Source organism: Strix aluco, chromosome 4, assembly GCF_031877795.1.
Source record: "Strix aluco isolate bStrAlu1 chromosome 4, bStrAlu1.hap1, whole genome shotgun sequence".
Classification (NCBI taxonomy): Eukaryota; Metazoa; Chordata; class Aves; order Strigiformes; family Strigidae; genus Strix; species Strix aluco.
Window position 1 is genome coordinate 64403243 of NC_133934.1, and position 13829 is coordinate 64417071.

The 13829-nt window shown below is 40.0% G+C and overlaps 1 protein-coding gene across 1 annotated transcript in view; it reads left to right on the top strand.

Moving 5' to 3' along the window:
• Window positions 1-13829, top strand: part of ANTXR2 (ANTXR cell adhesion molecule 2) — a 121508-nt gene that overhangs the window by 64361 nt on the left and 43318 nt on the right. Inside the window, exons 13-16 of the mRNA XM_074823338.1 lie at window positions 2732-2773; window positions 3820-3915; window positions 7954-8121; window positions 9324-9404. Coding sequence (XP_074679439.1) covers window positions 2732-2773; window positions 3820-3915; window positions 7954-8121; window positions 9324-9404 — 387 coding nt within the window. The remainder of the gene's footprint in view (window positions 1-2731; window positions 2774-3819; window positions 3916-7953; window positions 8122-9323; window positions 9405-13829) is intronic.

The window sequence follows — 13829 nt, forward strand, 5'->3', positions numbered from 1 at the left end:
TTTTTTTTTTTTAAGAAATCGGCTCTCCTCCAAACTCAAGTCTTTATTCTTTGCAACTTAAATAAATGAGATGCAGCCTTGCCTGGTGATGATGATAATAAACCAAAACAAAACAAAATTAGGACTTAGTCCATCTCTACATGGGGTTAATAAAACAGCAGCATTATTCAGAGTCTTCTGTATTTAAACAATCTGAATCAAGTTCAGGAAGAGTTAATTTGCAAGATTATGATCTTCAGTATGTGCAGTTTCATGCTACATTTGCATTGTTTTCTGCCAAAGCTGCATGGATTCCTTGGATTTATCTTTTTAAAAAATGGCTTTCTACTGATTTCACTTGAAATATCACACAAGACTGAAAATAATATTTGTGTGTGTGTGCGTGTGAGAGAGAGTGTGTGAGGAGCCTGTGGAAACATAAGGATGCAGGCATTTACATTCCACTTCTGTCAGCACGGGTGAGTATCTGCTACTCAAAGCAGATTATTTTCTCACACCACTGTCACATTTAAAACAAGTTTAATTTTCTGAAGCTATTAGAAATAGCAGCTAATTAATGTATTGGTTAGCTTCAAATCAAGTTTAGCCTGTAACTTCAGGGAGTTTAGCAGCTGGCATAGGATTAAATCTTTTGCTCAGGAAGTCAAACGAAAACTGCCATTGACTCGTGATTTTTGAAGCCCAGTGAGGTCCAACAAGTATTTCGATTCTGTAAATACCAAGAGACGTAGGGCCCAAGTGAACTTTAGCATGCATCACAGAAGAAGTCTACTATGCAAAGCTGTCTTTGCTCAGGACAGATTTCAAGACTTAAGAACTGCAGAACTATAGAAAGTGGAGTGATAATACCATTTAATATGTATTTATATAAATCCGCAACCTAGCTAGGCCTTTCCTCCCTGTACAGCTTGCAGTCTTGGCAGCAAAGTACATTTTTTTGAGATAATCGTTAGAGACAGGCAAAAGGGAATTAAGAATGGGAATTAAATAAGATAAGGTGACCCTTAATATATTGAAAGTACTGTTTTACTGTTTCCAGTCTTTTAATTGCTTTCAGTGAGAATTAGGTATCTTCATGCTTTGGAAAATCTTGCTCAGCATCCACGTATCTCTCAGAATCTGTCCCACGATCCCTCTGTGTTGTTGTTTCTTGTAAAGTTAGGGCAGTAATTCCAATCTGGCTCTCAGGTACGTTTCACTAATTAAGTAATTGATTTCTGTTAAGTATTCTGAAAAATTTATGATGGGTGTGAAGAAAAAGTATTCCGAAATATTTAAAGAAAAGTAATTTCTGGCATGTTTTTGCAACATCATAGCAGCAAAGAGATATCTGGTTAAAATCCATATTTGACTTTTCAATCCACTCGATGAACAATTCAGTATCTTAAACCTGAAGCACTGTGGAAAAATGTTTCCAAGGGTGCCATAATGTATTTATCTTATTTTGTAGAATTCCTCTATATAGTGCTAAAAGTCCATAGCTTGTTTAGGCAGTAACTAGTAACTATCTTGGTGGCACTGTGACTTGAAATGTAAATCAAGAAGGAAAACTCTCGATTATTGGTCAAGAAAAATAAGTTTCTTTTATGTATGCTGCTATACATCTGTGCAGTGACATTATTTATAGGCAGTAGTAGAGTAAGTGAAAATACTATAATTAATAGCATGCAGTGAATAAAATAAGACATATTTCAATTAAGATACTTAATCCTGTATTAGGAGATTTAGATGTTTGTCATCGTGGACTGTTTTGGTTATGCTTAATACAAAGGCATAGCGGAAACAGACCTCTTTATATTCATGGGGCACTTTTTAGTCATTTCTACACAATATTCAAGCACAAAAAATGACTTGATATCACCGAAGTACTTCTTTTTAGCTTTAATTTGTAATCTTTTTAGCTTACAAACCTGCTTTTCTTGTGGAAGAACAGCTGTGTCTTCAGTTTTCATCTTAATCATTTAAGAGGGTCACTGCCTTCCTCTTCCTCCCCTGTACTCTTCAGTGGATTCCTGTCAGTACTGGGGAGCTCCCTGAGATTTACATTACGTATGTGAGAAAGGGAATGGGAAGAAACTGTAGGTAGAGGTTTACATATAGGTGTAAGTGAATTATCCTAAGAGCAGGCCTATCCAGAAACAGTTTAAAGAAGCCTTGTGACTGTAACTTCCACTTGCAGGCACTCCACACTGAACAGTCAAGGAGCTACATACTTAAATTATTAGATCTGAAATGTGAGATCTGCGGAAACAATCTGGACGTCTAGAGGTGAAGCCTGAGCTACCAGAAGGCATTTCACACTTGTCATTGGGCCAGAAATTATCCAGCAGCATGGCACAAGGAAGCAGGCATCTTGGCCCAAGATTATGCAAGACCTCACATAGACCTTGGGATGCTTTTCCTCCCAGGCTTGCTAATTAACTCCATAGGGTTTCATCACTGGCTATTACTTAGAATGACTGAGTCTTATCCGGTCAGGAAGCAAAGTGGCAGACATGTCTGCCCAAAGAGTGTCTGCCAGTCAATTGATGTTATTTTCTATTAGACGGATGGTGTTAATTTCCAGAAGGCCTTGATAATCGATACCCAAGGGACTTGGCAGCAGCGGTTGCCAGTTTGCAAGCAGATGTGGGGGATTCAGATGAAAACAGTTCACTCTTAAAAATTTTCTGTTGGCTTTTGGATGCTGCCAGTGCAATTCCTTATGCTTTTATGTATTTGGCTCTTTCAGGTCATCAAAGATCCCCCTCCGCCTCCACCAGCTCCGAAAGAGGTACGGTACGGTGGTTCTTCGCTCATCACACTGGTTACACAATACCACTCCTCTGTGCTTTCCTGTGTTCTGCAAATCCAGCTCTTTGTCCTAACTGCTGAAGAAGAAAGAACTGCCCCATGGGAAGCCTTAAGCTGAGAGTGGGATGGACGAAGTCCAAATCTCTGTTTGACCTCAGTCATCTCAGTGTGGCATGAATTAAGCCCAAATCCACAGAAATATGTAGGGGCTTTATCCCAAGGTAGTTGAACATTATTTCTCCCTTTCTGCAGTGAAAGCAGAAAGACTGAGTAGCTCTTGTATAACAGTCTAAAGATTCATGTATGACTTAAACAGCATTTCCCCACAGCTTTGGCATTCCAGATACTGAAGAACCCTTATAAGAGAATTTCTCTCCCTCTTACAGGTGATAATGCACTAGAGGATCTTTTGGTGTCTTCAGTATTTTTGCCCCTTGGTCTTGATTTAGCCAGTTGCTTGAGTGTACTCAAGTGTACTCTGACAGTTAAGTCCATGATAAGGCACACTTCATTGAGCTGAGGCAGCCAAGAGTGAGTTTGACAAAGGTTGGCTTAGGAAACTGTAATCGGCTGCGTAACCTTTATCTGCAGATCTGCCGAACATCATCTGCTGAATCCAAATGAGTGAGGCTGGTGATGTGGCTCTTTGAAGGCATTCTATTTTCTGTAGAAGAAGCCACTGCAAATCCTTCTCTTTGTGTGTGTTTTGCTTATTTTTATTGGTGGAAAGGAAAAGGATGAGGCAAACAAATGGCTGTCAGTAGAATACGCAGTTAGATTCCCCATTTGGACTTTCCTAATGGTTGCTACCAATGCTTTTCCCATGCAAAACATTAAAAATATTTCCAAACGTGACCAGATTTTGTTTGGAAATTGGTAAACACTTGGAGAACCTAAATATCTGATCTTTCATACCTAACACAGGAAGACATATCCTCTGTCAACTCTAATGAAATATACTAAAAAGACATTTAGTGGGAGGGAAAAAGGTATTTTAAAGTAAATATTACTTGAATTTATTGACAGGAGGAAGAACAAGAGCCCTTGCCTACCAAGAAATGGCCCACAGTGGATGCTTCCTACTATGGTGGACGAGGAGTTGGAGGAATTAAAAGGATGGAGGTTAGTACGACATGGAGATGTCAGTTCACTAAAACACAGCTCTCTGAGGCCGCAAATGGTGGAAACAAAGATTTTTAAAGTGTACTGAAAACACAAGGGCATAATGTGTGCTTCCTTTCCAGTGACATAAGCCTTGTAAAATTTTTTACCGTATCAAACAATTTTGACCTTGCCTATGAAAGAACAGCTTTCAGTAGTTCCATTTGACTGGAACTTTAAATAGCTGCCTGAAGACATGCTCTTTCCATCAAGCTAATGAGAAAGAGAGAGTGAGAGCCTTTTCTGAATGTTTTGGAAGAAATTACAGTGAAACATAAGTCCTCCAAGTGTGGGCCAGCCAAATGCACTGACAATGGTGACGCTAAGGAGAGGCTTGATCCCAAAGGAACTCACAGCGACAACAGTGCCTGTCTTTGAAGAGACATGATAGCATCATGTTAATTAAAACAGAATGAAAAATGTGCATCCTTATGGGCACGTCCTTATGTCAGATTTTATAGTCAAGTCAGCCTTTATGGAATTTGCAAAGCAGTTTTCTGCAGTTTTTAACTTCAATCTAGGAAACTGTTTCTGTCTGAAATACCCACCTAGGCCATATTGATGTATCTTGATGAAACTTTAAAGGTATTGGCCTAAGAATCAGCTTTGCTTGAGTTGTTTTTAAATTCAGCAGAAGAACATGCAAGTTTAAAGCTGTGTTGCTTATATGCGTTTCCTTCAGCAGTTCAGAATTGCTAATTTAGAAGAGCTTCAGATTTTAGAAAAAGAAAACATTTTGTGCAGTGCTTTTCAGAGGCAAACTCGAAAATACTTTCCAACATAAAGAATTACAAGCCTGGATTTCTAATGGGAGCCATGATGAGCCTCCAGGAGGAGTTCCAGAGTTTAAATCATCACAGTTTGTAAATGGGATCATGTGCAATGAAACAGAAACCTGACAGATAGCTCATGAACACAAGTAACATCAGTACCATAAAGAAATGTGTGTTCATCACATGGCAAAAATACAGTATTTCCTCTTCAAAGAAGAGAGCAGAAAGTAATGATTAGGTTAGAAAACTTTTTCATCTGTGCTAGGAATTTTATGCAGGACTAAGGGCTAAAGATGCAAACCAACTGAAATTGCTGACAACACAATCATGGGCTCTTGGAAGGCGCCTCGTTCTGTGTCTCTGACCTTCTCTGGGACCCGAGAGTACTAACAAATTTCGGGGTTGGGTGCTGCATCATAAGTGCCTCAGTATTTGAATATGGAGCTTAACCTCTGTCCTGTAGTAGCTGGAGCAGTGGGGTGGAGGGAAACGCTGGCTTAGCAGCCCATTCCCAGCTGTTCAAACAGAGCGGTATCAGACCTCATACCTTTTACTGGCTCAAGAGAGCACGTTGCTCGTTGGGAGAATCAGGGCAGAGCAAGTGTGGAAATGAGAGAGAAAACAAAAACAATCTAACAAGATGATGGAAGTGAGCAGGTCAAAGGGAGGTTATTCCATACCTGACAGTTAAATGTGGTTTCTGTGCTGTGGCCAATGAAAACTTGCTGAACTAGTCATTACGTTTCTTCCCTGTTTTCAGTTCATGTGGTAATGCAGTTGTCTATTTTTTATTGCTTCTCTGTGCTTTAATCTTCTGCCATTCTTCTGGTAGCTTGAATCTTCTGGCAGCTTCCTTGCATAGAGAAAAGGAGAGAATGAACCAGTAAACTTCTGCTTACCACTCCTGTCCTACTTCTCTTCGTTTACTATGTTCCCTTCCAGGACAGTTACACATGCACTCCTCCCTTCCCCACTAGCTTCACCCCTCTGCGACAGTCCAGAATAATGTAGCCACTGTTGTTCACTCTTCCTAGATCTGTCTTCTGGCATTGTTTTAAAGTTTTATGATGTCATTTCTAGACCCCACCCATTACAGGCAGTAAGCTTTTATGTCAAAGTTGTGTTGTCGGATTCCACAAATTCAGGTTTCGTCTGGGTGAAGTCACTTTAATCTGAAGGAGAAGGTCATTTTATAAGTAAGGAATCCACCATCTAGCTCTAAATGGTTTTAACAGTGTTTAAAATACATTTTAACAACCTCGTAAAAAACACTGTAAAAGTACCATTGATCACAGTGAAAGATACAGATGCATTTTAATGACTCAGCAGGGCCTACTTGGACATGAAAGCCCATTCTAATATCACAGAGAGAGGATTCCCCAGTGAAAAAAAAAAGTCACTAAGCAAGCCGAACAGTAAAGTTCAAAACAACAGAAAGGTTCAAAACAAACCCTCTCCTAAGAAATGATGGTCTGTATTTTATCAAGGTGAGTTATAGTATTACAGACCAAATTAAGCTCTGTGGTACTTTTGCTCTCATTCTCTACATTGTGATTACAGTGGTAAAAACCACTTGGTGGTGGTGATAAAATGACACGTTTTTCCTCCAAGGTATTTCATTTTTCTGAAAGGGACTAGACTCTGGCTTGCCTATATATTTTCCTCACTTTCCTTATCAGCACATTCCGCAGATGGCGTGGCGCTGATGAGGATGAAAAAATCAGGCTGCTTCCTTCTCCCATCCTATGGCATAGTTATCCCAGCACATTATAGTGTCCCTGTAGCAAGCCCTGGAGCAGTCTTCTCCCTCCCTCCAGGTAGCAGAAGGAAGAGCAGGGGCATGTCTTTTTCCTGGTGAGCAAAACAATTTTGTGCCCCTTTGGAGTGGGAAAGTTGTTGCATCCCACTGTTTTTCTGCCTACTTTTCAAGTGCTTGAATTGTCAGGTAGCAAGACAGAACTGACATATACCTACCAAGCAGTGTGCAGTGATGCTCTTAGTTCTTTCCTTCACAGTGGAAGGTCAGTCTTCTCTGATTTTTCTTACTTGGATCCTTCTCTTTTCATGCCTGGCATCTCCAGTCAGGAGGTCCCTGAAAAAACAAATATATTGGTGGAATCCTGCAGTAACGGTTAGCTATTTTCCAGTAACAGTTTCATGACTCATCAGCGTGTCACATTTACCCAAGATGCAATGTCAGAATTTAATTTCCTGGATTTAGGTCTTCCTTACAGGCAAGATTGTAGCAGATGGCAGGATTTAGAAAGTCTTTCACTGAAGGTAATCCAGGCCAGTTTTACTAAGAACTTTCAAACTCCAGCCATAGCTTTTAGATGCTCTTTTTGGATGATAAAGTAACAGTCTTATCTACGTTTGCTTCTTTGTACAATACAGCAAACATCCTTGCTCAAACTGCTGCACAGAGTTTCCAATTACAAGATGAAATAAGATTACTACAGGAAGACAAATCATCTCTCTTAGAGGGAAGGTTTTTTCCTGTATTTCCTCTTTACAGCATAGTAAGTACAACCTTTTATGGAAGTGGAAGTACGTGCTTGTCTCACCACCAACAATAATCCAGGTTTCTTTTCTCTTTGAACCCTTTGCATATATTTTATATACTTGTGGCAGTGATAAAATATACATTGCTACACGTTTTTACATTTACTTATTATGCAGGTTAGACTGCTTCATCTGCGTTTTCTTCAGTATGTATCTTCTTGCAGAACTACTTGAAAACCTGAGCAGTTTCAAGGAGCTTCTGCTAAAACTTGCTCAAGTATCACCTTCTATCTAAATTGGAGTTCCCAACAAACATGCTGTGTTAGGAAATCTGGGGTGACAAAAATCTAGGCTTTCATTGGTGCCAGATTAGGGTCTGGTATTTTAGGATAAATCAGAACTAGAAATGATATTTTTACATCATTAATTAGAGAAGATTTCCCAGATTTCCTGTCTTCTGTACAGCCTGTGTTATGTATGGTAGAATTTTCTTTCGTTATTTCTCTTGACTTTTTGCTACTGAGAGTCTCACATTTACAACTGAATTTAACTAAGAATGCTTGTCATGAAAAATGAAGAAGGAACAGTTTCCTCAGTACTTCCCCTCTTTGTTTATTTAGAACTTCTTCCAAATTTAAACCTTTTCAGCTACTTCTGTTATTTGCAACAGTTTCCTTGTCCTTTGCATACAGTGCATTTATATCTGAACTCTGGCTTTACTTAGGTTCGCTGGGGTGATAAAGGATCCACTGAAGAAGGAGCTAGATTAGAAAAAGCAAAAAATGCTGTGGTGAAACTCCCAGAAGAACCAGAAGAACCTTTTCACCCTAAACCACCTAAACCAAAGCCTACCTCACCAGCCATTCAGGAGAAGTGGTATACGCCAATCAAGGTAATCTTTTTAGTCTTTGTCACAATATAATTTTGTACTAAAGGCTGAATTTTGTCTGCCTTACTAGTCTTACACAGGCTGAACTGTACATTATTTTTCAAGTATTCCCATTCGAGTGTAATGTACTATTCTCAAAGTGAACACCTACTCAGGATGAATAGCAGGAGCAGTTTTTAGCCCCAAATGCAGCACTTCATCATTACTGCCACATTCTGTTTTCCTTCCCTAAAAAAGGGACATATTGTACAGTAAAAGTACTAAAATCTATGGGGGCTTTATTGGCATTTGGTCTATCTCAATCTATATCTAATTAAGCCTAAAACTACACAGTTTGTAGCTGTTATACTAAGTTTTAAACATACATACTCATTACCAACGAAGAAAAGCAAAAAATTATATAAAACAATATAATGCAAAAAGTCTGGCAAACAAGTGAAACATAATAAATGGCATAAAATAAAGACATTTTCCTCTGTGGATGCCATGAGTCATTTGCAAACCCCTAACAAACTCTTCTTTAAAACTGAAGATGGGTCCTTAAATACCTTGCTTTAAATGTGTAAGAGCAGAGAACACACAGGTTTAGCTGTGAGTACGGATACATCTATTCTTTCTTCACAACTGCTTATAAGTCCTTTCTGAGCACCAGGAAGTCCTGAAGACATGTTGTCCACACAGACACACAAACTCTGCAGCCCGTCCGTGTGGAGCAGGATGCTTCTGTCAAGCATCAGAGCTGCTACACAGGTTCTGCAGAGGCAGCTTGAGCTTTCGCAGTGAATCTGCCACATTCGCTGTATGTGGGACTTGCAGCGCAGCACAGATCAGCTGTATACCATGTGCCTCACAGGTCCGAGGCTTCCCGAGAGCGATGAACTTGCTGTATACGTGCTGTAAAACAAATACATTTATGTAAGAGAAATCCCAGATGGATACATGCCAATTCAGTCCTAAATACTGTCAAATAAACATGTTACTTCTAGATCGCTCACAAGTAAACATGGGTTAGGTCACAGCCACTCTGCTGTTAGTGGAGGGGAGGGTGCAGTACCTGGCATTCACTGGTAGGAAAGAGCAGCACCGCAGCTGTGGGGTGTGGGTGACACAGCCCTGGCTCCCCTTGGACAGTAACTTAGCAGGTATGGTGTGCTCTCTGTTGACTGGTTTTATTGTACTGAAGTCCTGTTGCTCTGTTGCCGCAGGGTCGACTCGATGCACTGTGGGCGCTGTTAAGAAGACAGTATGACAGAGTCTCTTTGATGCGACCACAGCAAGGAGATGAGGTTTGTGTGTGGCGCGTGTATCCACTATGGTTGGCAAAAGAGGGGCATGTTACAGCCAGGCTTTAGCAGCTGCTGAACACTGGTAATTCTGTGACCTTAACTAAAGAAAGCACTGCAGCCAAAAGAGTGGCACAACAGGAAAAATGATGTGTTGGGGAAACAAAGTGCATTGAGAGATGCATCACACCAACCCAGAAATGTTGCAGAAACATGGATCTCCTGAAAGGAGAGTGAAGGATTCTGTATTTCATGTGTGTTCAGCTGGAAAACAAAAACACTGCACACACTTCATTCACTGTAAACTCTCTGTAACAGATACCCAAATCTTTCTTACAACCAGCTGTTTGTAAGAGTAGAGTCTGGCAATCAGAATACTAAAACCACATCAAAATTAAGTGACCACCAAAAACTTTCATGCAAGTTGCTTCATGGAGCTTTGCACTTCCATGCCAAAGGCAACTTTCACAGAAAAAAAAAGGTGAGGAAACTTGTTTCTCAGACAATCCTTTCTTCTAGTACACTCATGACCCATGAAAAAGTGGCCTCCACTACAAAGACTGCTCTGATGGTGAAGTACAGTTATTATTTGGACCCTTTAGAGTGAAGCTAGATTGTGTATTTCCAATTGTTATTCATTAAGAAAATATTACTTTAAATCTTAGCATTTATCTCAGGAACTGATTTATCATCAAGGTATTTCAAATCTACTGGGCCCATTCAGCTTCCTGTTTGTGGAACGTCAGAAGAGACACAGGAGCAACCAATTTCCTCTAAATGAGATGGCAACTTTTTCTCTACAAGCTGGCCCCAGATGGGCGTGACAGATCAGATTCTCTCATACCACAAAGCAGTAGTGTGTGAGAACACTAGTTTTACAACATATGCTATAAAGATGACTTAAAAGAATTAGAGGGATTAAAGGGAGGGAGTTACCTTTGAGAGAATGAGAGGTAATCGGTATTTAGATTATTTTCCTGTGATGAAGTTTGGTTACTGTTCTAAAGGAAGAAAAAGTGAGATTTAATTAAGGCAAGGAAAAGTGTTGGAAGAAGCAAAATGACAAAGTGCAATGCTGGAAATAGGGAGCATAGTCAAATACTGGTGTTATCATTGTAGTTACGCTGGCAGGTTATTTACTGTTTGCATGAATGATGCATGTTACATGTAGCAGAATTAACAATAACAAATCTACGTACAAAATATACAGTACAATACAGTTTAACAGGTAAATGAAATGTAAATAGGAACATAGAATAAATGGTGCCTGAAGAGGCTAAAAAATTGCCAGTCAGGCCCTGTTTTGAGGATTTCTGACCATAAAAACAGGTAGTTAATCTAAAAATTGCTTTCCAGGGAAGGCTTTGCTGAGCCACTGTGAGATCAGGCATCTGCCTTCTCTGAACTTGACAGGAAGACATTGACCAACATCTTGGTTTATGAAAAACAGAGAAGTAGCTCACTGATCTTCAGTATCCCCACTGAAAAAAAGGAGTAGAAGTGGTACTGATGAATAAAATCTAAACCAGTGGTCGTTAAGGTGTGACCTGTGACACTGTAGGAGTGCAATTTCTGTCTGGCACAGTATTTTACATCTCAGGTGGAAAAAGATGAAATCTTTTTACTTGTTCATAACTTGCTAGATAGAGATCCCATACTGTACCTCTGTTGGGTTTAAGTCCACGACCAGATGAGCAGTCATGTGTATGTACAGCGAGACACGCATACACATACTTACTTTGGAAGCACTGTTATGGTAAACAGCAGCCACATAGTTGTTTTGTTTTGTCTTCTTTCTTTCATTGTTTAAGAACTTGGTAGCTCCCATTTGTAGAAGAATTCACTGCTGAATTCAAGTCCTTGATCAAGTAATTGAAATTTAGGCATGAAGTATCAAAGCAGAGTGAGTTTCTTCTTCCTTCTCTCTTGCCTCTCCCACCTCTGCCATGTTGCCAGATAATGCCGAGGGTGGCCCAGTTTGAGGGCTGCATGAGGTTGAGCCAAGAAGCTTTGATTGTGGATGGAAGTCCTTTGAGTCATAAATTTTTCAGCTAGCAATCCGTGAGGTTAGGGAAGCTTGTACAGGTGTGAGCTAGCAGGTTGTCGCCGACATCTGTTTAGAGCGGAGGCACAGGTCCTCAGCAGCCTGCAGCGAGGCTGCAGGATTGTCAGCAGATATAGTTAAGAGTGGCAGAACAGTTTTGGTCTCACATTTGCTGCCTGGGGGCTGAAACACTAAAGGTAGAGTGGGGGTGGACACAGCTGCGCTCCCAAACATGCCTCAGGCACAAATAAAGAGATCTAATATAGTTTGACTCTGTTGTGGTGGGGAGATGAGGACAGAAAGCCACTTCAGAGACAACTTAACGCTGCAACATCTGCCGCCAAGTTTCCAGGGAGTGACAGGGGACAGCAGGTACAGATCGAAGTCCCCACATAAACAGCCTCCATTAAGCCATGAACTCTTTTGAAGGGCTCCCATCAAACATAGTGGAGTCCACAGCAGGAGATTTTGTTTTCAAAGCCATGTTTTGTTTTCTGCACTAACAAGATAATTTATAAATGATGCATTACCCTGTGTTCATACTCCTATTTATACTTGCTTTCCTTTTTTTATTAAAGGGGCAAAGAAGAACGAACCCCAGTAGTTTTGGGGTACTTTGATAAACCAGTTAATTGTTCGAGGGTTTTAACTGAGATTATGGTAACCCTCAGTCCACAGCTGAAGTCCTGAAGGTTCAGTCCTGAACCTTCAGTTCAGCTAGGAAGCAGAGCAGAATGTGTGCACCATTGCAGTGGCACTGCGGAGGAACGTCTGCCATTGTTTCCGTACTGGAACTTCTCTTCCAGGGAGTTTGTTACTGCATGACAACAGAACTTGGCACAGGTTCGCAATGCGAGCATTAGGGTCCTGTTCTTTTCTCTAAATCCTTGTGTTTATTTTCTGATCCGTAGTTTAGTGCCTAAAGGTAATCATCAGGGGTTTTCAAATTCTTTATCTGACCTTGTTGCTTTGTGCAATTTGATACTGGATGAGATTCTGATCCTCTGCACTTTTATGCACACAAATGTCTTTTAAGTCCACAAATAGCCTATGGCACTCATATTTAAGATTTTGCTCTATCAGGATCCAAATATGTGTGACTGGTAAAAGGAAAAAAAATCTATAGCTAATTCTAGAAGAATTTCTATAGTCGAACAATAAAATACTTTCATCTTTTTTAATGTTACAAAACAGCCTAATAAAAAGGAAGACACTTCTACTTGTTTTTAAGCCTATTAGCATTCACCTGCTTTAAAGATTCTTTTATAATAATGGCTGCAGAATTAATACAAACATCTGTTTAAACTAATGTTACTTTGCGAACATCTCTGTGTTGTACAAAAGAATTATATTCTGCATTGTAATCTGCTAGCATCACACAGTTTACAGTTAGAAACACGTTGACAACGTTATATTCTCTGAGATGAGGCCCACGGTACCGTTCCCTTTGTGTTTCTTCACTAATTCCTACGCTGGGCAGAAAATAGTAAATCATTAGCTCGGTCTGTCAATTGTGGAGTGGAATAGTAATTGTTAGGAGGCTGAGGCTTTAAGTGCCTTACAACTGAGAGAAAACTCCCTATTTTGAAACAAAGGACTAACTGCAGTGCCTAGGAGTACCCTAGCTGTCAGTTCCCACTGTGCTTTCACAGGGTTCGACGGGCAGTTCGTCACCTATCTTTGCAGCGAAGCTGCCCGACTGCCAGCACTGGTAGTAGCCTAGTGCTTTAGAACTTGCTGAGCAGTATTTGCTTGCCTACAGGGTAATGGGAACAGGAATGAGACTGGGGATAGCAGGATTTTTTGGATTACTCCTATATTCTCTAAAAACAGAACTGTTTGTCCATCTTCTAACCAAGGAGAACCTCATTCAAGAAGATGAAGGTGATTTGGCTTTTTTCAATCACTGCAAATTGTTGAAATATGTAGAGAAATACCAAGTTACAGTTAGAGAAAGATTACTGTGGCTACTTAGAAATACTGCACTTTTTGGTTTACAACCTTAAAAAATGAAACTGCACCTAACAGTAATTCATATTACAATGCAAGCAAGACTCAGTCCACTGGAGCTCCTTGTTCAATGCTAGTATGGTATAGCATGTTTTAGTGGAACATGGAAATTTTTATGCTCAGGAAATTGTTGACTGAGAGTTTTAAAAAGAAACTTCAGTATTACTCATATAACAAAGTTTATATTTATGTTGGATCTTCTAAATTGCTGCAGTGGTAAGAAGATGCAAAACTAGTTACGAAATGTATGAGATCAGAAGGGAGTTAGAGCACCTCTTTTTCTTAAATGTTTTCTGACAAAATATCCTTCTGCCATTTATTCAAGTGGGAGTATGTTTGTATAGACCTGAGAGCTAAACTGGAGCCAAAGTTTT